Source organism: Podarcis muralis, chromosome 9, assembly GCF_964188315.1.
Source record: "Podarcis muralis chromosome 9, rPodMur119.hap1.1, whole genome shotgun sequence".
NCBI lineage: Eukaryota > Metazoa > Chordata > Lepidosauria > Squamata > Lacertidae > Podarcis > Podarcis muralis.
This window is the reverse complement of record NC_135663.1, coordinates 10,373,314-10,400,202: the sequence shown is the minus strand read 5'-3', so window position 1 is coordinate 10,400,202 and position 26,889 is coordinate 10,373,314. Positions and strand designations below refer to the sequence as shown.

Here is a 26,889-nt window from a genome sequence, read left to right as displayed (position 1 = left end):
AGCAACGGGAGCTCGCCCCGTCGCGTGGATTCGAATCGCCGACCTTCTGATCGGCAAGTCCTAGGCTCTGTGGTTTAACCCACAGCACCACCCGCGTCCCTAAAACCCAATTACATGGGACTTATTCTCACTAAACTTAGCAATTACCTCTGAGTAATTGCTAAGTGTGTAAAGGTGCCCAACAAGACAGGTCCCTGCCCTGAGGATGGTACAGTCTAAAATGCAGTAGGGGAGAGACAAAGGGAAGAGATTCAATTCAAGAATTTTGCCCTCAATTCTGTACCTTCTTACCTGGGAGTAAAACCCACTGAACTCACAGTGGACATGCATAGGTTTCAACTGTTGATCTTAAATCTTACCAATGTGATTTTTTCAATCTTGGTCCAGTCTTTGTGTCAGTCTAATCTACCTCACAGGAAAAAAAATGTGAGAGCGTCTTGTATTGCTACCCTGAATTCCTTGTGGAAAAAACAACTTACAAATGGGATAAGTTACATTTTGAGGGTCTTTACAGGGATAGTGGCTGGGTTCTAATATTTGTTCACCACAAGGCTGATTAAGTGGCCTTGGAAAAGTCATTACCTCGTCTGCTTCAAAAGCTTGGTGTTGCTGCCGCCGCTCTTATAAAAAACTACCCAGAGTTCCTTGAAACAACTTGGGGATTTAACACAAGAAGAGAGCCACCAAGCATGCGTAAAATCAATATTTTCATTACTGCTGGCTAACTCTTTGCACAGTTCTTTAAGAATTGAATTTATATTGATTTTCTTCCAGAAAGAGGCAGTCGATACAGTGGTACCTCGCAAGACGAATGCCTCGGAAGACGAAAAACTCGCAAGACGAAAGAGTTTTTCGTTTTTTGAGTTGCTTCGCAAGACAAATTTCCCTATGGGCTTGCTTCGCAAGACAAAAATGTCTTGCAAGTTTGTTTCCTTTTTCTTAAAACCGCTTGAAGAGGTGCAGTTGCGACTTGACCGTGCTTCGCAAGACGAAAAATTTGCAGGACGAAAAAACCTCACAGAACGAATTAATTTCGTCTTGCGAGGCACCACTGTAGTCTTCAAATGGACACATGAGAACACGTGATAGAAAGCAGGGAAGGGAATAGAAAGGATTGAAAGGATTTTAGCCTCAACTCCCACCCAACTACTCTTCACAGTTAAGGCTGCAGCCCTAGTTCAGTTGACCTGTGAGTTACTCTTGCACATTTGCAAAGCTAAGCAGGGTCCTGTATGGTTTCAACTTGGAAGGGGGACCATGTGTTGAGATAGATGACCCTTGAGGTCCCTTCCAACTCCTACAATTCTGATGCGTTTAGGAATGTACTATACAGTGGTACCTCGGGTTACATATGCTTCAGGTTACATACGCTTCAGGTTACAGACTCTGCTAACCCAGAAATATTACCTCGGGTTAAGAACTTTGCTTCAGGATGAGAACAGAAATCGTGCTCCGGCGGTGCGGCGGCAGCGGGAGGCCCCATTAGCTAAAGTGGTGCTTCAGGTTAAGAACAGTTTCAGGTTAAGAACGGACCTCCAGAACGAATTAAGTACTTAACCCGAGGTACCACTGTAATGCCACAACCAATGACTTTTGTTATCACAGTTACTCCTGTGTGTGATCAATGTGGTTATTGTTCATATATTTCAAACTTTAATCAATTTTTTACAGACTGGAGTTTATGCGCCTCGTGGTCATTTGACCCCACCATTTGTGATGGGTTTTCTCTATACGTGTGTGTGTGTACCTGTAACATTTCATGCGTCTGGTGCAGTGAACTTGACCACTTTGTGCTATAATAAATTGATTAGTCTTTACAGCACCCCAAGACTCTTCCTTTTTCCATTGCAGCAGATTAAAACAGCTACCTTTCTGGAATATTGAATTTCATCGACGCAGAACATAGAGTCAAATGGTGCAGGGTTTGTTCTTGGACTCTACCATTCCGGCTGCATGTCGGAGATTGCATTTTGGAGAGCTCTTGGGAGCAGAGGAGGAAAAATCCCTGCATGTAGAAAATCAGAATGTCAGGGGGGAAAGATTCTAAATTTCTGCTGGATCTTTTTGAAGTGTTTTCTGACCACCACCAGGCAAGGCACAGTCCACAGAAAGCTACAGTATATCACGTGGTTCTGTTGCACATGTAGATCAATTCCCTTATTCGGTGCACATTCTGGAAGTATATCAATAATGTTCTCCCTTTCTTCTTCTTCCTTGTAGCAAACCGTATTAAAAAATGGTACAGAATTTTTTGAAATGTGGGAGGAGCCGCCGCCGCCAGTTTATATGCAGTTCTATTTTTTTAACTTGACCAATCCTTTGGAAGTGGTTCAAGGTGAACCTCCCATTGTGAGACAAGTTGGACCATACACTTACAGGTATTTTTTGCTTCATTCATTACTCCAAGACAGTTTATAAAGAGATTGTGCTTTGGGTCCCAAAACAAGATTCAAGGGATGATGGTGAAAGCAGGAATCACCAGGGTGTCAAAATGTCACAACAACTTGACCACTCGAGAGAAGTAAGAAAGGAGCTGGTAGGTGAAGGATTAACTGTGGAGTTGGGATCTGTATAAGTTTCTAGCCCTCATGGATATAGAAATAATATTGTATAAGTAATACAGTGGTACCTTAGTTGTTGAACTTAATCCGTTCGACTCCCGGAACTGTTTGAAAACCAAGGCGCAGCTTCCGATTGGCAATCGGAAGTCACATCGGACGTTTGGTTTCCAAAAAACCTTCGCAAACCGGAACACTTATTTCTGGGTTTGTGGCGTTCGGCAACCAATTTGTTTGGGAGCCAAGCCGTTCGACAACCAAGGTGCCACCTGGTGCATTCTCAGAGAGCTTAAAGCAGTGCCGTCAACCTTTTTGCACCAGTGGGCACAATAAAAAAAATTCAAAAAGCGCTGTGGGTGCCAGTCAGAAAATGGCTGCCATGGGAGTGCGGCATAGTGCAACACGGGGGGCATGGATTAGGGGTTCTGAGCTAATGACCAGGGTGGAGAAGCTGTGCTGGCTGCGACACCAACTTCTGCCATGAAGGCATTTAACTTCTGGTGAGATCTTATACCCTCTGGCCTTTGGCACTGTTTTACTAGAGTCGATGTACTGCACTAGGATGAACTGAGATATTTTTTTAAAGCTACTTTCCTCTCTCTCTTTCTCTCCTCTGTCTTTCTCTGCAGGGAACACCGGCTCCACGTAAATGTTCACTTTTTAGACAACGGCACAAAAGTGTCTTCTCTGAATCCAAAGACTTACTTCTTCGAGCCGGAGATGTCCGTGGGGGACCCGGAAGCTCATCTGATCAGGACTATAAACATGCCTGCGCTGGTGAGGTTTCTTTTGGGCAGCTTGCAAGGATTTTATTGTCACTTTTGTGCTGTTTTAATTGGAGACGCCCGTGATTGAACCTTATGCCTGTAAAGCACGGGCAGGGGAACTTTTTGTCATGCCAGGTGTTGCTGAACTGCATCTCCCATCATCCCTCACCATTGTTCGTGCTTGCGGTGGCCAATGGGAGTTGCAGTGCAAACCGGCAAAGTTTAGCCACAGCTGCTGCACAGAAGGTGCCTGTCACTCCTTGCTGATGGTTCCTGTAGTTTTAAACACTCTGTGCACCCTACACTTTGATGGTGAGGGGTGAGTAGTCTCTTCCCTTTTAAAAATTGCAATCTGGCGTATTACCAACATCAAGAAGCATCACAAAACAGAACAAATGCAATGAAAAGCAAATGGCGTTCATACTCCCTAACCCCAGCAAAATTCACAGCAAAATTACTCAGACAAATAGCTTAAACTTGTCCAGCCTAGCTCACACAAATCTCATGGCTATTATATGTAAAATTCAAAAAATATATATTCCAAGAACGGATCCTTTTTCTAGAGTGATTAGCCATGCAGGCTTCATCTACGGAACCGCCTCTCCTGGTATACCCCGCGGAGGACCTTAAGGTCCACAAATGACAACACCTTGGAGGTCCCAAGTCGCAAGGTGGTTAGATTGATCTCAACTAGGGCCAGGGCCTTTTCAGTACTGGCCCCGACTCAGTGGAACGCTCTGTCACAAGAGACTAGGGCCCTGCGGGACTTGACATCTTTCCGGAGGCCTGCAAGACTGTTCCGCCTGGCCTTTGGTTTGGACTCAGTCAGACCCTTATGTTTCCCTCCCCTTATGGTTTTGATCTATGGGCTACTTTTAAAATGAGGCTGAATTTTAAATTGCATTTTAACCTGTATTTTAAATTGGTCCCCCCCCCCCATTATGTTTTTACTGTAACTTTACTGGAGTTTACTGGTGTTAGCCACCCTGAGCCTGGCTCTGGCCGGGGAGAGCAGGGTATTATTATTATTATTATTATTATTATTATTATTATTATTATCTGTGAGTTCCTTTTCTTCGTTGCAGCAGGGACTCTACACTTGGTAGCCCATGGAGTAATTGATGGAAGCTTGCCTGATCTTCCTTTCTTTTTTTCTAAATTTGGATGGTTGATGCAAATTGCTTCCTATCAGGGAGGAAGACTCACCTGAAACAGGCTGGGCCTGCTTGTCAAAAATCAGATCGTTCTGTGACAGCAGCAAGGGGGTTGTCAACTATTTGCTGTTTATAGAGTGCTTATTTAGAATACAGTGGTGCCTCGCAAGACGAAATTAATTCGTTCCGCAAGTTTTTTCTTCTTGCAAGTTTTTCGTCTTGCGAAGCACGGTTTCCCATAGGAATGCATTGAAAATCAATTAATGCGTTCCTATGGAAACCGCCTTCAGACCAGGTCCGGGGGCAGTCTGTCCCCTGACCTCTTCTGAAGGCTGGGGAGCGGGACAAGGGCTTTTCTTCCCACCCCCAGCATTTTAAAAAACCCCGGGACAGCGGAGGACTTCTCCGCTGTCCGGGGCGATCTTAAAATGCTGGCGGGCGGCATTTTAAAATCGCCCCGGGACAGCGGAGGACTTCATTATAAAATACATGCAATGCAGCTTGCAGAGGGAAGTTCTTAAAATATATACAGACTACTTTTTTAAAAAAATAGCAGAACCAATTATTAAAACCAGTTCCCAATTTTCAGTTCAGTTTCATCTATTTCGGTTTGCCCAAACTCCATTCGTCCTCTCAGGTAGTCTGCTACTGCGGTACATTGACTCCAGTAAAACAGTGCCAAAAGTCAGAGGACCCAAGATTTTGCCAGAAGGTGGCGCCGCTGCCAGCACTGCTTATTCACAGATGGTGGGATGGGGGTGGGCAGGGAGCCTGTGGGGGCACCCAAACTTGGGCTGCCTGAGGCAGCTGCCTCACCCCACCTCATGGGTGAACCGGCCCTACACCCCCTCTAGATTCCATTTCCAATCAGTTCCTGGGAGTCAGAACTACGGAGAGTGCTCTTGTGCTTCAGTCCTCCTTGTGGGTTTCCTGCAGAAGCCTGGCTGGTCCCTGTGAGCTCCACATGTTCACAAGCTTTCCTCCTCCTCCATCAGGTTGCAATGAACATGGCTACAGCAACGCCCATGCGTTTCCCTGCAGAGATCTTGCTCATATTATTTGACGAAAACTTGTTCACAACACGCACTGTCCATGAACTGCTGTGGGGCTACACAGACAAGCTGCTCAGCGCCCTACACAAATTCCGCCCCAGTATTGACCCAGACTTCGGCTTTTTTAAAAAGGTAAGGTTCTGACCGCACAATCCTACCTGTTCACAGACTGTCTCGCCAGAGTGGTGCATGCTCTAGTTATCGCCCGCTTGGACTACTGCAATGCACTCTACGTGGGGCTACCTTTGAAGGTAACTCGGAAACTACAACTAATCCAGAATGCGGCAGCTAGACTGGTGACTGGGAGCAGCCGCTGAGACCACATAACACTGGTCTTGAAAGACCTACATTGGCTCCCAATACATTTCCGAGCACAGTTCAAAGTGTTGGTGTTGACCTTGAAAGCCCGAAATGGCCTCGGCCCAGTATACCTGAAGGAGCGTCTTCACCCCCATCGCTGAGGGCCTTCTGGCGGCTCCCTCATTGCGAGAACCGAGGTTACAGGGAACCAGACAGAGGGCCTTCTCGGTAGTGGCACCCGCCCTGTGGAACGCCCTCCCATCAGATGTCAAGGAAATAAACAACTACCTGACATTTAGCAGACATCTGAAGGCAGCCCTGTTCAGGGAAGTTTTTAATGTGTAACCCAGCCAGATGGGTGGGGTGCAAATAATTATTATATAATCCAAATTCAAGATCTGCTAGGGTGAGAGTTTTTGATTGGGTGGATTCTGAGGTTTCCTAGGAGAGCTGGCAAGAGATACACCAGCATAATTTAGCCAGCACCCTGTCAGCTGGTATAAGCCCCCCACCAAGGGGTGATCCAGGGATATGTTGGGGGCACAGCAGGGCAAGGAGCGATTTACACGTGTTCCAAACCCTGAGCTTCGAGGAAGGTGGTGCAAGTGACATTCCTCCTGAATGGAGTTTGGAATAGGCACGTCTGGGATAGCTCAGTCAGTAGAGCATGTGACTCTTAATCTCTGGGTTGTGGATTTGAGCCCCACATTGGGCAAAAGATTCCTGCATTGCAGGGGTTGGAATAGATGACTCTGAGAGTCCCTTCCAAATTTACAATTCTATGATAACTTGGGTCAGCATATTATAGGTAAGATTACTTTGTTCCTTACAAGGCAAGGTCTTGCCTGTTTTCTTTGTTATTTGGAGCCATTGCAAACATTTTCTCCCGCATCCTGCCAGTCAAACGGAACAAGGCCTACCCACTCAACCTTGGATTTTGCTTCAGACCAGCAGCAAAGCTTGCAATCCCAGTATACAATCTGCCATGCACCTGTGTTCAGAGTGCTGCGTATGGTCTGCGCCATCTTGAATAGGGTGGCTGAGAAAATCGGGGAGAAGGGTTTGCTGTTCTGTGTGGACACCGTGGGGCTGGACTGGATGCAGCTGGCTCCTCCCTGTCCCCTCCTTCCCTCATCCATCTGATGTCAGATGAACTTTTATTGCCTCCAGGCATCTTCAGAAGCCCCTTTCAAACTGTTGTTACAGTGCTTTGAAAGGGACTCTTCTGCGAGAAACGCTGATCCAGCAACCTTATGGCTGAGGCAGGTGCAGGGCCGCTGAGAGTGCCTTAGCTGAAATGTTCTGGCAGGCCAGATTGAGAGGCTGGGCAGGCCCAATTCAGTCTACAGGCCAGAAGTGCCCCAGTCCTCTCCCATCATAAGGCTTTGGAACCAGGGATGTTGGAGAACTTCACTCAGCGTCTGCAAGCAAACCAACCTATTTAGCACTTCCTAGCTCACTGATAGGGACGCGGGTGGCGCTGCGGGTTAAACCACAGAGCCTAGGACTTGCCGATCAGAAGGTCGGCTGTTCAAATCCCCGCGACAGGGTGAGCTCCCGTTGCTCGGTCCCTGCTCCTGCCAACCTAGCAGTTCGAAAGCACGTCAAAGTGCAAGTAGATAAATAGGTACTGCTCCTGCGGGAAGGTAAATGGCGTTTCCGTGCACTGCTCTGGTTCGCCGGAAGCGGCTTAGTCATGCTGGCCATATGACCCGGAAGCTGTATGCTGGCTCCCTCAGCCAATAAAGCGAGATGAGCGCCGCAACCCCAGAGTTGGCCACGACTGGACCTAGTGGTCAGGGGTCCCTTTACCTTTACTTTTACCTTTACCTAGTTCACTGATACTCAGATTGGCATATTAATCTGGGCTGAAAAGGTTCCCAAGTCCTGTAAGAGGGTGAACGATCAGTTGTTTCTTTCCTGTCCCCTCATCCCACCAATCACAAAAGCGGCCATGAAAGCGAAAGCTCTTTCTCTCTATCTCACTCGTGTTTTATCTCTAGATGAACGGGTCCGACGACGGCGAGTACATTGTCCTAAGCGGGGAGAAGAACTACCTTGACTTCACGAAGATCGTCAAATGGAGAGGGAAAGAGTAAGCTTTCTTTCTTTTCCTTTTAATTTGAGCGCTGGACTCCGTGGTTAATAATTCGCGTTTCAAATTTTGAAAGGCAAAGACGTGCAGAGCAAGAGCTCTTGGGCGATGATGGTGATGATTTGATAGAGGTGCTAAGTCAGTGTGCTAAGCCAGGGAGCACATTTTGAGAGAGTGCTGCGGGTGCCCATCACAAAATGGCCGCCATGGCATGACACACTAAAGGGAGCACAGTCTTGGGGAAGCTTTCCCCAGAATTGTAATTCCATACCAGAAGACCTTTGAGCTTGTTGCATTTCTGCCTCAGAAATAAAACAGAAGCAGGGGAAAGCGCATTAAAGGAGAGGGGGACCCCAGCAAATTAGGACCCCAAGATTTTCTGTTGCCAGGTGTCCAAACAAATCAGTCGCAGCTCTGACTTCACCCATTGGCTTAAAACACTGGCTTAGTTCACGGAAATCACTTAGAAGGGTACCTGCATGTTTGGGTCCATAACTTTATTTCTAGGAGGGATAGTGTTAAGTTGTGGGTGAACATATCAGACGACACAGCGATTCTTCAAACAGCTCTTGTTTATTCACAGGCCAGGGCAGAACTGAACTGAAAGGCTCAGTCAGCCTGCTTATATAGAGCTCCAGTACCACGTTACTGTAACAACTTTCTAAAACTATCCAATCACTGAATGTCACTTTTGATCCTTCATTTGCATAACCATCTACAGTATCCCCCTGCTGGCCCAGGGTGAGAACTTCGGTACATAACAGATAGAGTCTTACTTTTTATTTAAATAAAAGCCCAAGGGCAGCTAAAGAAACCCTTTATGAGCATTGTGGCGCCCATGTGCTCTGCCTTGGCAATCCCCACACTAAACAAAAGGCTGGCCTTCGCCCCCCAAGAACTGGCAGCTCTAAATTTAGACAGGGGAAATGGAAATGGAGCTAACATGGGAGGAATCTGCATACATGGAGTGACAGGTGCTGAAGCTTCGTTTTAGTTGGGCATAAGGATTAAAGCAGCTGTCCCCAAGCCCAATGCTCTCCAGTTGTTCTTGGACTCCGACTCCCATCATCCCGCACCATGGGCCGTGCTGTCTGGGGATGCTGGGAGTTGGAGTCTGGAGAGCACAAGGGCACCAGGTTGGAGATTGCTGGACTTTTCAAAGGCTTGGTGGAAGGGGTCGTGTTGTTGTTGTTTTAAAATAAAAAGAGGTAGTTCTTTTTGTTAGTTTTTAAAAAAAAAATAGAGGTGGCTTTTTGTCGGTTCTCTACGAATTAATTCTACACAGTAAGGGAGAATGGGCCATCTCATTGAAAAGAACAGGATGTCTTACTAAGGTGGTAAGATTGTGGGAGCCAGTCTGAGAGGCAGGAAGCAGTAGATAAATATATTGGGCTATAAGTAAAAAAATGGGGACGCGGGTGGCGCTGTGGGTAAAAGCCTCAGCGCCTAGGACTTGCCGATTGAAAGGTCGGCAGTTCGAATCCCCGCGGCGGGGTGTGCTCCCGCTGCTCGGTCCCAGCGCCTGCCAACCTAGCAGTTCGAAAGCACCCCTGGGTGCAAGTAGATAAATAGGGACCACTTACTAGCGGGAAGGTAAACGGCGTTTCCGTGTGCTGTGCTGGCTCGCCAGATGCAGCTTGTCACGCTGGCCACGTGACCCGGAAGTGTCTGCGGACAGCGCTGGCCCCCGGCCTATAGAGTGAGATGGGCGCACAACCCTAGAGTCTGTCAAGACTGGCCCGTATGGGCAGGGGTACCTTTACCTTTACCTATAAGTAAAAATAAATGAAGGGGGCAAGGCAGTAGAGATCTTTAAAGTTGAGGACAAAGAAATTCTTCTGCATATGGAAGAGGATAAGAAGAAACAGAGATGAGGTTCCATCTGGGGCATGGGGAAGTGACTTGGGAATAATAGCCCTAGACTGTTTTATTTGAGGCTGCTGAAAAACACTGATTTTTCTACCTGCTCATAAGCTCTTCCTCCTCCGTATGTCTTCCCTCTGCAGCTCACTAGACTGGTGGACGTCGCCAACTTGTAACATGATAAATGGAACCGACGGTGATACATTTCACCCACTGATAGACACTGGTGAAACCATCTACATTTTCTCGTCAGACTTCTGTAGGTAAGAATGGTGGAAGGTGTTCGTATCGTAGTGCTTTTCCTACTGTCACAACAACACTTAGGAAGGAGCAGATTCAAGCAGGCCACAAGGAAAGTTAACTAGTGCATTTCAGTGGAATATATGGGGCATCCTAAGCCCATAACGTGCTGGTGAACATTGCTAGCGTTGGATTATACTTTGTTCGGAATACGTGTAAATCGCTCCTTACCCTGCTGTGCCCCCAACATACCACGTGTGTGTGTTTGGTCCATGTGTGTGTGTTTGTTTTTGGAAGACGGAAGAGAGAAAATGGGGTGGAGAAGCTGAGCTGGAAGCAGCAAACAGGAGCTGGGAACCAGATGCCACAAACCAGAGGAATTGGAAGCCAGGAATACAAACTGGGAAGTCAGATCTTTAGTCCAAAGTCAGAGCCAAGGCGTGTTGCTTCCCAGGCAACGACTCAGCCCTGCACTGGAAGCTTTCATCGTTCTTTCTAATGAGGGGATGCCATGGCCAGCCTAGGTGGGTGAAGTCTGACTGGAGCCCATTAATCCATTGCCAGCCAAGCGATGCTCTAACCTGTAGCCTTGTTGGCTCACTGAGTAGGGCAGCAGTTTCCAGCTCGATGGGTCTGTGGCTTTTGCCCCAGGGGTTTCCAGTGACACAGGCCCTCCATTCACACCACAGCAGTCCTGAAGAGCGCACAGTGCATCTTTTGTTTCCGATCAAAGCCCGCGGCGGAAGGCTTCAGGCTCTTCTTGTCCTTTCCAGGTCCATGTACCTCACGTTTCAGAAGTACGTGACGGTTGAAGGGATCTCAGCCTACCGGTTTTCGCCTCCTGAGACGCTCTTTGCAAATGCCTCCGTCAATCCAGACAATGCCGGGTTTTGTGTGCCGGCAGGGAACTGCCTAGGGGCAGGGCTCCTGAACATCAGCGCCTGCAATCAAGGTACGTGAGCCAAAAGGGATGTCAGGGCAGGACAGACTTTGCCAGCCCTGCACACCTCCCTGTGTCATTTTGCAGATTTGTTTGGGGTTTTTTGTGTGTGTGTGTAATCTCTGACTCCTGGAAACCCCCAAAATAGCCCGCCAAGGACTGTGCATCCTCGGTGGGTATGGAATGCTGACTGACAGTTGGAGGGAGGAGGAAATGGAAACTGGGAGAGCAGGAGACATGCAGTGGAGTATCCTGGGAAAGGGTATGACTGGCTGGAAGGAATCCTGAACAGGAGCCCCCCAAGGTGCAGCATTTTTTTGCCAGGGACCGTGCTGAGGAGGAATGGTGGGAGCCTCCCCCTGCTCCAGATCCAGATCTTGAATCTTTCCAGGAGCAGGAGGACAGTATAGATTTGGAACAGTGGTTTGCAGAGGGGCACAGTTCAGAAGGCAGAAGCTGGGAAATACTGGGTGGGGAACAGCTAGGAGAAGAAGCACTGGGAGAGAGAGGATTAAAAGACTCAATTTCTCTGGAAAGCGTTCATCTGCTCAGCCCAAGGTCAAGAAGAGCAGATAAGGTGGCAGCACAGAAAGCACAGTGGTTGCAAGATCAGGTTACAAGACACAGTAGTGACGTGGGGGTTTAGGGCGGAAGTGGGGGTAACCCTTAATTGGGAGCACCTTCATTCCTAGGAATGGATTCTTTGTGATCGTTAAAATTTCTAACTGGTAAGAGACTCTTTTCTCTTTGTTCTGCTTGTTTACTGCCAAAGGGGAGGGGGGGAGGAAGCCGAGTTCCTGAAGCCTGACACCACTGCCCCCTGTTGGCAAAAGATTCTTGCATTGCAGGGGGTTGGACTAGAGGACCTTTGGGTCCCTTCCAACTCCGCAATTCTATGAAATACTGCTTTGGCACCAGTGAGAATTTTGTGCGCTGGGATGTCCCTGGTTCAGTTCTCACCTCTGGCTCGAATTCATTTGGTGGTCTGTCAGGGAAGCTTATGCAGGAGGGGGATAATGACGCTAGCCTGTTTTATAGTTCTGTCGCAAGGCTCACCGAACGAAGGTAGAGACCTTTGAATGCCTAAAATGTACCTTATAAATGCTAGCGCTTATTATTATTACAGCAGCTTCGGTTGATTAGTTATCTGGCTTTTTAATTCATCTCCATTATGTTAAAACAGTGATACTATTGATTATAATTATAATAGTGTTAAGTCCATGAGATTTAAAGGGTGAGCAAAATCAGGACACTTACTTAGCCCTACTTTGGATAAAAGGTAAAGGTAAAGGTACCCCTGCCCGTACGGGCCAGTCTTGACAGACTCTAGGGTTGTGCGCCCATCTCACTCAAGAGGCCGGGGGCCAGCGCTGTCCGGAGACACTTCCGGGTCACGTGGCCAGCGTGACATCGCTGCTCTGGCGAGCCAGAGCCGCACACGGAAACGCCGTTTACCTTCCCGCTTGTAAGCGGTCCCTATTTATCTACTTGCACCCGGGGGTGCTTTCGAACTGCTAGGTTGGCAGGTGCTGGGACCGAACGACGGGAGCGCACCCCGCCGCAGGGATTCGAACCGCTGACCTTTCAATCGGCAAGCCCTAGGCGCTGAGGCTTTTACCCACAGCGCCACCCGCGTCCCACTACTTTGGATACAAGACTCAATTTATATCCTGCCTTTCTTACAGCAACCTGAAGGTGGTGTATATGGCCTTGCCCCTTTCCATTTTATCTTCCCAACAGCACTGCGAGGGAGGTTAGGTAATGGCTGGCCCAAGGTCTCACAGTGAGCTTCGTGGCTGAAGGCACTACACCACACGGGCAGAACTGTGGCTGTATGTCTGGAGGGAATTTTTAAAGGGACACGTGCCCTTTTCCGTTCAGTTTCTGACAGCTGTTCTTCTTACAGGTGCACCAATATTTTTATCACCCCCACATTTTTACCTATCCGATGATAAGTATGTCCAGGACATTGATGGCATGCATCCGAATCAGGAGGAGCACGAGACATATGTGGACATAAACCCTGTAGGTACCCCGCTCTGCCTTATAGTTGTTACGGTTTGGCTTTCAGGAAGGACCTGTAATAATAATAATAATAATAATAATAATAATAATAATAATAATAATAATTTATTTATACCCCGCCCATCTGGCTGGGCTTCCCCAGCCACTCTGGGTGGCTTCCAACAAAATATTAAAATACAGCAATGCATCAAACATTAAAAGCTTCCCTAAACAGGGCTGCCTTCAGATGTCTTCTAAAAGTTTGGTAGTTATTTTTCCCTTTGACATCTGGTGGGAGGGCGTTCCACAGGGCGGGTGCCACTACCGAGAAGGCCCTCTGCCTGGTTCCCTGTAACTTGGCTTCTCACAGTGAGGGAACCGCCAGAAGGCCCTCGGCGCTGGACCTCAGTGTCCGGGCAGAACGATGGGGGTGGAGACGCTCCTTCAGATATACTGGACAGAGGCTGTTTAGGGCTTTAAAGGTCAGCCCCAGCACTTTGAATTGTGCTGGGAATGTGAGCTCATGGGGCCCCCTTTCCTTCTCCTTTCAGGGGTGCTAGTTTTCTTTCCCACTTCCTGGTTTGCAGAAGCCACAGTTTGCCGTTGGCATCTGAATTGGGCAAACCATAGTTTGCCAATGACCAATGGTTTGGCTCCAAACCAGAGCTCGAAACGCAACTTCTGACTCTGCGGGGAGACAAATGATGGTTCAGAGAAACTGCCGTTTGCCAAATGTGGGTGTTGCCACCAAATAAGACTGGGAGAAAATCCTCTATGAAGGCTTGGTGAGTTTCTGCCAGTCAGTCTAGACTCTAGACAACGCTGAGATGGATGGGCCAGAAGCTTTATTTGCTGGAAGTCAGTTTTCTCTGATGCTAGGAGCAGCAGGTTGCTCACCTGTAGTACAGGCAACTGCCCATTTACGCGGGGGGGGGGGGGGGTATGTTCCGAGGCACCGCACGTCTATTAGGAACACCATTGGAAAAGCCTTCAAGCACCACAGTTGTTCTCTCCAGCTAGACTGGTGACGGGGAGCAGCCGCCGAAACCACATAACACCGGTCTTGAAAGACCTACATTGGCTCCCATTACGTTTCCGAGCACAATTCAAAGTGCCGGTGCTGAGCTTTAAAGCCCTAAATGGCCTCGGTCCAGTATACCTGACGGAGCGTCTCCACCCCCATCGTTCAGCCCGGACACTGAGGTCCAGCACTGAGGGCCTTCTGGCGGTTCCCTCACTGCGAGAAGTGAGGTTACAGGGAACCAGGCAGAGGGCCTTCTCGGTAGTGGCATCTGCCCTGTGGAACACCCTCCCACCAGATGTCAAAGAGAAGAACATCTACCAGACTTTCAGAAGACATCTGAAGGCAGCCCTGTTTAAGGAAGCTTTTAATGTTTAACAGACCACTGTATTTTAATACTTTGTTGGAAGCCGCCCAGAGTGGCTGGGGAAACCCAGCCAGATGGGCGGGGTATAAATAATAAATTCTTCTTCTTCTTCTTCTTCTTCTTCTTCTTCTTCTTCTTCTTCTTCTTCTTCTTCTTCTTCCTCTTCCTCTTCCTCTTCCTCTTCCTCCTCCTCCTCCTCCAACTCCCAACGCTCCATGGGCCTCAAAGGACTCAAGGGATTGCAAGGCACTATTTTTGTGCCATTTTCGCAGCACTTCTAGGGCTGTTTTTGCTCCTTTTTGCGCCACTTCCGGGTTTGTGGTTACATGTGCCTTGAACGCAAATGGAGAGTTGCCTGTATTCAGGATTAACAAATTCAGCAAGCAATGAACATGCATATTGGTAGCCTCCATAAGCGGCAGGAGGCATTGCAGCCCACGTGGCATGGTGAGGAAGCACCATAATTCAGTGGCAGAGCGCATGCTTTGAATGCGAAAGGTCCCAGATTTAACCTCCCAACATCTCCAGGTTGAGGATTTAAAACCCTGGCGAACCTCTGCCAGTCAGTGCAGGTAAATCTGAGCTAGATAGGTCAATGACTCTTCGGCTGAACGCTGTTCTCTGCTTCGAAGGGATGTCTCCTTTGGGCACCATCTTAGGATGGTTTATGATTATGGCAGAGGCTTAAAGGTAAAGGTAAAGGTACCCCTGCCCGTACGGGCCAGTCTTGCCAGACTCTAGGGTTGTGCGCCCATCTCACTTAAGAGGCCAGGGGCCAGCGCTGTCCGGAGACACTTCCGGGTCACGTGGCCAGCGTGACATCGCTGCTCTGGCGAGCCAGAGCCGCACGCGGAAACGGCGTTTACCTTCCCACCAGTAAGGGGTCCCTATTTATCTACTTGCACCCGGGGGTGCTTTCGAACTGCTAGGTTGGCAGGCGCTGGGACCGAGCAATGGGAGCGCACCCCACTGCGGGGATTCGAACCGCCGACCTTTCGATCGGCAAGCCCTAGGCACTGAGGCTTTTACCCACAGCGCCACCCGCGTCCCACCCGCGGCAGAGGCTTAGATGCAAATAAATAAATACACTGTGCACACTTATGCACATCAATAACTAATTTCTAAAATCTTACTGAGTCACAATTCCTTTATTCCTCAGTTGACAGGAGTGCTGGTCAGAGCAGCCCGGCGACTGCAGATCAATACTTACGTTGAAAAGCTACCCGATTTTATGTAAGTACTCTGTTGGGGTTTTTAAATTTTTAAAAAAAATCAGTATAAGAAAACCATTAAAATGAGTCGTATATAAAGCAGGATAGGAGAAGGGGAACAAAGGACGTTAAATTTAAAGGTGCTGTAGATACTTGAAAAGAAGAATGAGATTTTTAGGATATTTAATTATTTAAACTGTATCGCTTTAGCATGTTGATGTTCCCTGGGAACAGGGATTGAATACTAAACCGCTCTGGGAATTGTAGCTCTGTGAGAGGGGAGAGGAGTCTCCTAACAGCTGTCAGCATCCTTAACAAACTGAAGTCCCCAGGATTCGTTGGAGGGAAGCAATGACTCTTAAAGGTAAAGGTAAAGGGATCCCTGATCATTAGGTCCAGTCGTGGCCGACTTTGGGGTTGTAGCGCTCATCTCGCTTTATTGGCCGAGGGAGCCGGTGTACAGCTTCCGGGTCATGTGGCCAGCATGACTAAGCCGCTTCTGGCGAACTAGAGCACCGCACGGAAACGCCGTTTACCTTCCTACCAGAGCAGTACCTATTTATCTACTTGCACTGGTGTGCTTTCGAACTGCTAGGTTGGCAGGAGCAGGGTCCAAACAACAGGAGCTCACACCATTGCGGGGATTCGAACCGCCGACCTTCAGATCGGCAAGTCCTAGGCTCTGTGGTTTAACCCACAGCGCCACCCACGTCCCTTACAAAATGGCTCTTACAAAGTGATATAATAGTGTTTCAAAGGTCTGGTGCTGGTTTGGCCAGGGATAAGTGCAAGGGGAGGGGTGACGAGATCTGTGTGCTCCTCTCATTTCCACCCTCTGACCTTGCTAAGCCACTTCAAGCAGCCTGTGGCATGAGTAGGCGAGAAATTGCATGTGTAGAGAGGTGAGCAGCCTATTTTGGCATCTGGATAGGGAGAGCTGCCCTGCCAGCCGAGCCTCTGACTAGGCACCTGTGCTTTACCATGGTATTGTCAATTTTTAGCCGCACCTCTTGCACTCAGTACAATGGACGGGGCAGATACCGCGTTGGGAGAGCAGAGTTTCCAAAAGCCTTTATCCACTGGGGTTGGGGGAAGCAAAGAAAGCCAGTCTCTGATCTCATAGTACCCGAGAGTGAAGTGGGAATCTATATTGTATGCAACAGTTCTTTAAACTACTTTTCCACCTTCTTTTAGCCAAACAGGCAACATCAAAACCATGTTCCTCCCTGTGTTCTACATAAACGAGGTAGGCGTTTTTGCAAAACACCTTCTGCTTCTTTACCGCTAACCCAGCGTGTTGTGACAGGTGGAACTTATCGGGGGGGGGGGGGCATATACTGCAAGGAGAATTGTTGGAGAATAATGTGGATTCTGAAATCTCAGAAGCTAGAGCAGCTACAGAATAACGTTTACTTGAAGAGGGAGAGAATGCTTTAGTGAAGGGGTTAGCAAACTTTTTCAGCAGGAGGCCAGTCCAGTATTTTGGGGGGGGGGGGGGAGTTAAAATGAACGGATTCCTATGCCCCACAAATAACCCAGAGATGCATTTTAAATAAAAGCACACATTCTACTCATGTAAAAACACGCTGATTCCCGGACCGTCTGCAGGCCAGATTGAGAAGGTGATGGGGCTGGATCCGGCCCCTGCGCCTTAGTGTGCCTACCCATGCTTTAGTGCATGGATCATTAGTCTTCCTTGCCTTGATTGCCAAAAACAGAATAAATATGACTTAATCTACTTGCACGATGTGCATAGGTTGCAGATTCAGTTCTCTTCGTGTGGAATTTGCATTGCCTACGTGTGGAGCTTTACGAGGGGGGGGGTGGATTACCGAACTTCCAGGAAGACCTTCCTCTGATGTCATTGTTATGTTACTCAGCATACAATTAGAGAGCAGGGAAGGGAAGGGAAGAACACGGCTGCAAAATTCGAACTCCCCTGCAACAGCAAAAATATATTGGGTGTGGTCCTGAGAAAAGAAGACACTGAAAAGGTTCAGGGTATTAGCTTACAGATTTAGCTTAGGCTGCAGGGGCAAATTTACAAGCAGGAGAAGCTTGATGATTATGTAATTTGCATCCCGCTTAATGCCAGGATAGCGTCTCAGTGGATCACAAAACATAAAAACCAATTGCACAACGTGGGTGAAATACAGAAGGATTAGAAACGCAGCGTCATTAAAATTAAAAAATGAAGCAATCTCAATAAAATGTTTATGTCCACGGAAAAAAAACTGCAAGCCTGCACAAATTACAAGGTATTTTACTTGCTACAATTGAATGTGCCTTTCAAGCCGAATTTCCTTCTGGGAGGGATGGGGCAGTGATGCACTTTGAGTTTCAGTGCAGCCCATCCCATTAACACATTAATGCAGTGATTAAAACAGCAGACTCAGATTGAGGGAATGTCTGTATGAGAAGGTTGCCTCCAAGAGCCGGCAGAATGCCCATGCAGATGAGGCCATTCGTATTTCAGCAGGGAGCTCATTCCACAGCACCAGTTGGAGACACAATCTAAATCAGCCTTCCCCAGTCTGCTTGCCCTCCCGACTTTTTTGACTACATCTCCCATCAGCCCCACTCAGGCAGCATAGCAAGTCCAAAACATCTGGCAGGCAGCGTGTCGACAGAGGCTGATCTGAATCATATTTGACTAGAGTCGTGTGGATAACAGAATGAATCTTTGTCTCTCTCCTCCCTGCCCCCTTTTGCTCCTCCAGAGTGTCGTGCTGGACAAAGCATCCGTGGCAAAACTGAAGACTGTTCTTCTTGAAACTGCGGTGATGACCAGTGTCCCCTATATCATCATGGCACTAGGGATTCTTTTTGGTGCTCTGTTCGTTGCGCTTGTCTGCAAGCCCTTCCGGGCGAGGGAGGAGGTAAGGTAGCGCTTGGATCTGTCCTTTTCCCTTTGCTTTCTGTACCTCTCTTATTTTGTTCTTTTTTCATAAAAATCAAAACCTTTCCCTTTTTTTAAATTTTCTCTTGATTTTGACTTACTTTCTTCATGCAATCACCAGAAAGATTTTGTGTTTTTGTTTTATTCCTTTCTCTGTTGTGTCTTCCTTTTATTTGTTTCTTCCGAAATGCTGGTTCTAGGGCAGCGAAGGTTTAGTAGACACAGAGTAAGCACCTTTCCGCAAACGTTCAGCAGCTGTCTTAAGACACATGGTAAGATCAGCAAAGTCCATATCTCTTTCCTAATCCTCCTTACTAGCTACAATCCTTATTCGCTAAGGAGAAATGGTTAGCTAGTGAACGCCAAAGTCTTAAGGTCTGTTTCGCACATGTGTGATGACCATCATTCATTGACTGTAATGACTTGCACATTTGCATGACTAATTAATTTCCAAAGGTAGTTTTTTTCACATAACCCAATATCAGCTCAAACTGGGAATGGATGGATCAGTCAATATATTCCCCATCTGTGGCAGTTTGTAATGCCCATCCTGTTCCCTTTTTGACTTAAAAAAAAATCAATATGAAGATCACCTTTGTATACACATTTAAATACATACTTTATCACAAAATGTGTATTTTTCGCTCTGCGTGCAAGTGCATTTTACCCTAAAGCACACATCTTTTGAGTCGAGAACTACAAACACATGCATGTGTGAACCAGCCTTAAGGTCAACACTCCTCGCTTGAAGGTCTTGGCAATCTCATTCACCAAGCAAGGTTGGGACGTTTAGGCTGCAGTTCTTACCCCACTTACTAGGAGTGAGCCCCATTGAATTCAGCGGGGCTTAACTTCTGAGTCGACGTAGTTTGAATGGCACCGTTGCTTGGTTGATTAGTCAAGTCGCCATGTGAGAGCATGTGTGTGCTTGCGAGAGAAAGCGAGAGAAGGGGATGCCCTTCTAAGGTGATGTCCGTTTGGACATCTGTGTGCTGTGGGTCAAGGCCCTAGCTCAGTGGGAGAGTATTTGCCAGGTCCCGTCCCCAGCCTCTGTAGGTGCAACTGCCAGTCAGTGCAGACAATCCTGAGTTGGATGAACTGTTGGTCTGACTGCATGAGGCAGCTTCCTGTGTTGCTGTGTTCCACTATTGAAGAAGAAAGTGAGTGTGGTCTTTTTCCCTAAGCTAGAAATACAACTTTCCTCATGTGTGGATTTAATTCACTGACTAAAATTCTTCTAGTTCTACTGACAATTGACTGAAATAAATAATATATAATCCTAATCCTGTAACACCTTAACTAGATTTCTTTAGTCAGGAAGAGTCCTAGTTACTGTTTTCTTCTTTTATTTTTATATACATTTTCTTTCATTCCTCCTTCCCCATTAATAATAATAATAATAATAATAATAATAATAATAATTTATTATTTGTACCCCACCCATCTGGCTGGGTCTCCCCAGCCACTCTGGGTGGCTTCCAGCAAAGATTAAAATACATTAAAATGTCACACATTAAAAACTTCCCTGAACAGGGCTGCCTTCAGATGTCTTCTAAATGTCAGGTAGTTGTTTATCTCTTTGACATCTGATGGGAGGGTGTTCCACAGAGCGGGCGCCACTACTGAGAAGGCCCTCTGCCTGGTTCCCTGTAGCTTTGCTTCTCGCAGCGAGGGGACTGCCAGAAGGCCCTCGGCGCTGGACCTCAGCGTCCGGGCAGAACGATGGGGGTGGAGACGCTCCTTCAGGTATACTGGGCCAAGGCCATTTAGGGCTTTGAAGGTCAGCACCAACACTTTGAATTGTGCTCAGAAACATCCTGGGAGCCAATGTAGGTCTTTCAGGACCGGTGTTATATGGTCTCAGCAGCCGCTCCCAGTCACCAGTCTGGCTGCCGCATTCTGGATTAGTTGTAGTTTCCGGGTCACCTTCAAAGGTAGCCCCACGTAGAGCGCATTGCAGTAGTCCAAGCGGGAGATTACACGACAACCATGCAAGGCTGATTGGCCCAACGTCTCCTTGCAATCATCATGGGCTAAGTGAGAACGGGAACCCAGGTCTCCCCAGTCCAAGTTGAGTACTTTGGAGCCCACCCTAGTTTGAAAGTTGGCGGAGGGATACCAGAGTGTTCCAGGAGTCTTTTCCCCACTCTGCCTGTTGTGCAGGCTTCATTTCTGAGCAGGTTCTTGCAACCGCAAAAGCGAACCTGCTTCTGTGTCGGTGTGCGCCATGCGGCTTTGCTTGCGGTGTCCATCGCGGTGGTGGGTTTTGTCCAAAATGAGAGGGGAAACAAGCAACGGGTGTTGTTCTGTTGCTGGCCGGACATCGATTTCTCAGTTGAAACTGGAGGCAGCATTACCCGGTGGGATGGAGCTGCAATCTCTTCCGCTTCCCGGAAGCGAGAGCGGAAAACAGTGGGGAGGTCAGCACAGTGCAGGTGCACCAGCGGAAACCCTGGGTTGGCTCCACCAGTGCTTTCACAGAAAGCAGCAGCGATTCTGCTTCGCCAGGTGAACCCCTTCTGCCCTGCTTCTCCCTGTCCTTCTCACTCTGCTCCCCCCGGAAGCAATTTTACCTACTGCGCTTATGGGTTAACTAAGAGACTGCATGGAACAGGGGTTGCCAAGTCTTGTGGCCATGGTGATGGGTTTTGGGGAGTGGGGATTGCCAGTTGTTTACTTTTATGTAAGAATTTTCAGTATGCAAAATGTGTCCAGTTTTTTTGGGGGGGGGGGCGACAACAGCTGGTTCTTATCGTAGGAATGTTGAGGGTACAATTCCCAATTTGTCGATTGGCCGGGGAGGCTAGAAGATTTGACCAGAATTAGGATCCAAGATACATTCAAGGGCAGTACACTTCATCTAATGGAGAGTCATGTGTTCTTGACTTTCAGATTTCTTAGTTTGATGGTGGAGATGAAAACTTCCCCGCATGTAGAAATCTGACATATGAGGGAGGAGGCTAGACTTAAAAGCTTGTCCCCGGTGTGCTAATTTTCCACAAGCAGGGAGATAATTGCTATAACTGGATATTCAAATGTGTGGTACCACACCTCCAGTCTGAAATGGTACAGTCTTTAGAACATGGTACCATGTGATTTATCGGCCCCATTAAGATGCACAACTTTTCAAAGGAAAACCTCTGACCAGGACATGACAGATATCTAAGATCATTTCCCTAAAAGCCATATACCTACTGTATCATATCCCTACTGTAATTTTCCAAATATATGTGCTTGTGTGATCTCTTAAGGCATATACATAACACAGACTTCAACTAGTATATTGAAATTCTCTGCCCACCCCACCAAATTGTAATTCTGCGAATGGAGCCTGGGGATCTCTTAATACTCAGCACCCACCCTAAACTACAAGTCCCAGAATTCTTTGCAGGAAGCTGTGACAGTTTTACAGGTATAAAACCAAGACTTCTACAGTGTAGGGGAAGCGCTTGCTGTATTTGTCAGCCTTGGATTGCAGTATTGATACCTGTCACGATAGCACCTTTCAGTTCTGTGTTTGTCTTTCCTACCTGTCTTAATTGCAGGCTTCCGAAGACGAGAGAGCGCCACTCATCCGGACATCGTGACTCAATTTCCCCAGCAACAACAAGAACAACACTTTTCAGAAACGAGCTTAGTGATGACTGAACTATGCAAGCTGCTCTTAACTGCAACCACTACACTGTACAACAGTCTCGACCGTCTCCCCTGCACACTAATATATGTTAACATTCTGTTTCGGGTTTTGCGGCATTCAGGAAGGGTTTGCTTTGTGAAAAGTGGACTGCTGTTTAAGAGCGGAGGTTGCGGTACTGCCTTTTCTAAAAAGCTGGAACAAAGGCAACTTCCGTTGTCTTCCGAGATTGCAAAAAGCAGCGTTCTAATATCCCTGTGTGGCTATAGACACTTGCACTGGTGTTCTCCCATTGACTCCCATGGGACTGTAGTAGTGTAGGTGTCTGTGGATCGGCCCCTTTTCTTTGCCTGTTTGGCGGGCCATAGGAGTTTGTGCCAGTTGCAATGGGTCCGTTTTTATTTATTAGAATCACTAGGTACAATCCTGTCCTTCAGTAACTTGACTTACTGCCAGCCTCTCTGACATACTAGGCATTTTAATTTCCTCCTTGTGTCCATTTTCACATTGCACAGCTGGGAATGTTTTGTCGGTCTAGCTAGCTCATGATCTTGATCCTACGATGCAAAGGGAGATCTCCAGCCTCCATCACATTTTTCGCGGGTACGGCTGCAGAACTAACACAGTCCACCGTTGTACCATACTGCTCTGCATCCATTGGATCAATTTTGGAATGGTTCCCCATGAATGCATACCTGTGAAAGTGACCTGGAGCCCGTCTAGCAGCGCCACTTGGGAGTCACAGATACCTGGTCCAGTGGGCTATTTTAAAAATGTGTCCAGTTCAGCACCTTTTAGGTGAATTGGTGTGTCTTCCAACCCCCCCCCCCCCCGCAAATGTTTTCTAAAAGCTGGTCTGTGGATAGAAAATGTTCCCCGAGAGCCGGCTCTCAAGTATTTGATAAGGAACACTAAGGGAGTGCATTTGAATCGGCACACCTGTAAAGATCACTGATGGCTCTTTTTCCATGGGCTGCCTAAAACTGTCAAAGACAATTCTCTTGCATTCTCTGTGAAGTCTCCCTACAGACCAAACCAAGCCCTTGACATGCTACCTCGAAGGGGCTAGGAAATGCCAACGCTGTCCTTTTGCCCTCGACTCTGCCAGCAGGAGCCTCCCATCACTGCAAAAATGCTGAAAGTGCAGGCAGGTAGAAGCAGCCACCAACAGCATCCTTGCTGGCTGCAGCCAACCTTACACTGCCCTCCCAAAAAACCCAGGCATTTTGGAATGGTCAGGGAGAGCTGCCTTAGCTTGATCAGCTATTGGCAATGGACCTGATCTCTCTTGCCAAGCCAGCCTAGAGTTGGTGTAACAGCAACGGGCAGCTTTTATTGCCATCCTGTTCTGCGGTGGCAGGAGGGCTCTGTATGCAGTGGTGGTTTTGCTGCTTGATTCAGCCCCGCTGCTCCCAGCCTGGAGTTGCAATTGCTTCCCTAGTTTCTTTAGACATAATCTCCGAATAAGCCAGTTTCTCAGATCTAGTAGCATGCAGCATTTTAAGAGACCTCTCAGTGAGAGGCATCTAGCTGTGCCAACCCTCCTTTCCTGTCTGCTTATCTAGAAGGAAACATTTGAGCCTCCCTGAGTGTAAAAAGGCACAAGATCATATTGTGAGGTCTGGAAGAGGAAAGGGCTGCGTCGCCTAATGGGGAGTTTAAGGCACCTGAATCAGAAGCCTGTGGAAAAAGAGCTGCAATGTTGTCTTGCACAGGTGTGCATACTGGAGAAGAAGGGAAGAGTTGGATTGCAAGCTACCTTCGCTGGAGAGAAGGTAGCTCCAACCACTAGGTCAAACCAACCTATGTTACTTAATGACCAGCTGAGCCTCTTCTGAGAGGCCCAGCTCATTCTTAGATAGGTATAGCAAGCAACATAACCTACAAGTGTTCTGTACACTTTTTCTTCCTAATGTAATCTGCATTGTTTCTGGCATTAACTAAAATCTCATTCTGCCTGCTGACCAAATGCCCCATTATTATTATATTTAAAGATCTCTTATTGATTCTTCAAAGTAACATGGTATAACTATCTCCCCCATCCAAACGCCCCATTATTGAGTTGATTGCATTTCCCCCTCCCATTGGAAAAGCCATTATTACCTGAAGCTGCAGTAAGAAAGCAGTTTTCCCATCTATTTTTGGAGTGGTTGTCAAGACACACAACTTTTTGTCATTCATAGTGTTCACTAAGAACAGTTATTTGTTTATTTTGGTTGTGCTGGTGCAGGAACCATAGAATATGTTGCTGGAATTCCTTTTCTGGAGCAGCCGAAAGACCCATCTGGTCCACTGTTCCATTTGCAGCGGTGGTTTCACCAGTGGCCTTCCAGATGTTGTCCAACTCCTGATTTCATTAAAGACCTCAAGTCTATGTAGGAGAAAGAGATGATTCTCCCATTATTAGAACCTGAGAGACATCTCATGGAGGGAAGCTGCCCCGTGGTTGGCCAATGGAGGCTGCAGGCATTGCAGATTGATGTGCATCCTTAATTGTTTCCTTGGAAGCTTGTGCAAATTATTTCCCGCGGTACATTTACAAAATTATAGCATGAACATTTACACTTCCAGCAGTTGGCAAACAGCATTGCTTAAAATAACTGGAAGGCAGCAGAGAAGCTGTTTATATATATTTCTGAGGGTACAAAGGAGCAAAAGATAACTTAGAACCATGAATAGTATTAGTATTGTATTATTTCTGATAGATGCGCCTCTACAGCTAGGTCATTGGCTCAGATCACCTTTCAGTGTTCATTTATACCTTAAAAGGAATTCCAAGTTCTTGAAATTGCCCTTTTGATGCTGCCTCTCAGTCTTAGTATTATGGGGTTGAGTAGTGTTTAGGCCCTCCTAACAGTGCAAAGCATCCTAGGCTGCTTAAGTTATGTGGGAGTTGGGAAAGATGGCACTCCAGGTTTTGCTCAAAGTGATCCCAGATTATTAGCCATGCTGTCTGGGACTGATGGGAGTTGGAGTCCAACAACTTCTGCAAGGCCACAGTCTCTCCTCCCTTGTTTATAGTGTCTGGTCAAGGCAGGGAGATTGTGCACAGTACTATCACGAGTGGCTAAAGCGAGGGCTGTGCAATGTTTATAAAATACTGAGCAGCCCTCAGAAAAGGTTGCCTGTCCTGTGTCTCAAATTTAGACAGAACCATGTGTACAACAGGATGGGCCAGCTGCTTGCTGTGAACGACTGAGTGAGTACAAAGTTAGTGAAAGAGCAAAACTGAAAGTTCCAGGATCCTTTGCTATTTTGGTTTGAGGGGTGGCGATGGTGACATTTGTGGGCACTTTTATTTTTCTAGTTGTAGTGGAGACTGTTTGCTTCCCTGTTAAATAGTTCTGCTGCAAGAAATGTCCAACAGTCTCCTGAAGCTGTGGACAAGGAAGCTTGTCATCTTCCGACAGAGGAGCTCCTAGGGGACTTTGGGATTTCCTGGAGCATAAATTCTCTTGTGGGCTGCGCTGACATAACTGATGGTTTGCAAGGGCTTATTTAAATTGCTCGGAGAGCTTCAGGTACAGAATATTTATAAGACTGGTGTAAGCCAGGAAGGCTGCATTGGGCCCATATATGATGTGGACCTCAGCTTGAGAGAGTTTTCCCGAGGCCACAACAATAGTTGATGACCAGTTTATCTTAACCATGGCACTGTAGAAGCAGTAAAAGAGCCTACTATCAAATCTCTCTTCAATAATACTTCTCCATATTTAAAACATGTTTAGTGGTGCAGCCAGAAAATCTATAGGGACATGTCACAGTTGACAGCTTTTTAATGCAAAAAAAGAGAAATCTAGTATCGGGAGACAAACTATGGAAAAGATTCAGCTCTTATTTGGGGCCATTCTTTGTAGGTCACTCATGGTAGTTTCTCCAAAGCAAAAATAATGCCCTTTTTTGGTGGGGGGTATCTAACACTGACTCTTTACACTCAGCCCTGTTAGTAATGAACGAAGTGGACTGTTGTCATGTCAATCAACTGTTGTCATGTTAATGTGGAATATCACATTAAATGGCTTTTTTGTTTCATTGCCTTTTCTCCTTATTCTTGTAACTTGCATTTCTGAATATTTTTCTCCTAAGAACATCTGTTTAGTTAGTGAATCTCCCTCTATGTAAAAAAAAAATCCCAACCAGGCCTGTTCTAGTTCTGCTGCTTCTGAGAAAAGACAGTAGGGAATCCTGTCCATTTATACGCTTGGCCAGGTGAGCAGATACATTCTTACCTGCCAGTTGTCCAGGTGACAAATGCTAAGAGGAGCCCTGCTGGACCAGGAATGAATACAGCCACACTCTGCCCATGGGTGTTTCCCACAACTGGGATTCAGAGACATGCTGCCTCTGACAGTGGAGGATATCTAGTAGTTACTGATGATAGCCTTATCCTCCATGAATTTGACTAATTCTCTCTTAAAATTATCAAAATGGATCGCCATTGTTGCCTCTTGTAGGAGCAAATGCCATAGTTTAACAGCTATGCACCAGAGGCGAATTTAGGACAGCAACGACCATTTCCATCGCTCTGGGCATAGAGCCTAGGAGTGTTGTAAGGTATCGCAATGAAGATGTACTCCACTAAGCAGGACGGAAGGCAGGGGCACTGAATTTTGGCCTCCGGCTCGGCGCCATTGAAATTGGAAAGACCAAAGTCTGCCCCTGTACGCACCGTGTGCTTTCTAGCTGTCCCAGAGTTCTGGGTAGTCATTTCTCATTAGTATGGCCTAAAACATACTTTCTGCAGTTTCCCTTGCCCCTGAAAAGGATCTTGGCATTACGGCTAG

General features: G+C 47.2%; 1 protein-coding gene across 2 annotated transcripts in view; it reads left to right on the top strand.

Annotated features, from left to right (window-relative positions):
• Window positions 1–26,137, top strand: part of SCARB2 (scavenger receptor class B member 2) — a 37,107-nt gene extending 10,970 nt beyond the window's left edge. Inside the window, exons 2-13 of one of the 2 annotated variants that reach the window (XM_028743948.2) lie at window positions 2,221–2,378; window positions 3,188–3,335; window positions 5,475–5,663; window positions 7,835–7,926; window positions 9,933–10,052; window positions 10,803–10,981; window positions 12,876–12,994; window positions 15,521–15,594; window positions 16,767–16,818; window positions 18,293–18,451; window positions 18,672–18,743; window positions 22,017–26,137. In XM_028743948.2, coding sequence (XP_028599781.2) covers window positions 2,221–2,378; window positions 3,188–3,335; window positions 5,475–5,663; window positions 7,835–7,926; window positions 9,933–10,052; window positions 10,803–10,981; window positions 12,876–12,994; window positions 15,521–15,594; window positions 16,767–16,818; window positions 18,293–18,451; window positions 18,672–18,701 — 1,320 coding nt within the window. In that variant the 3' untranslated portion in view covers window positions 18,702–18,743; window positions 22,017–26,137. The remainder of the gene's footprint in view (window positions 1–2,220; window positions 2,379–3,187; window positions 3,336–5,474; window positions 5,664–7,834; window positions 7,927–9,932; window positions 10,053–10,802; window positions 10,982–12,875; window positions 12,995–15,520; window positions 15,595–16,766; window positions 16,819–18,292; window positions 18,452–18,671; window positions 18,744–22,016) is intronic. The other variant, XM_028743947.2, reaches the window with a different exon arrangement.
• Window positions 26,138–26,889: the final 752 nt, after the last annotated feature.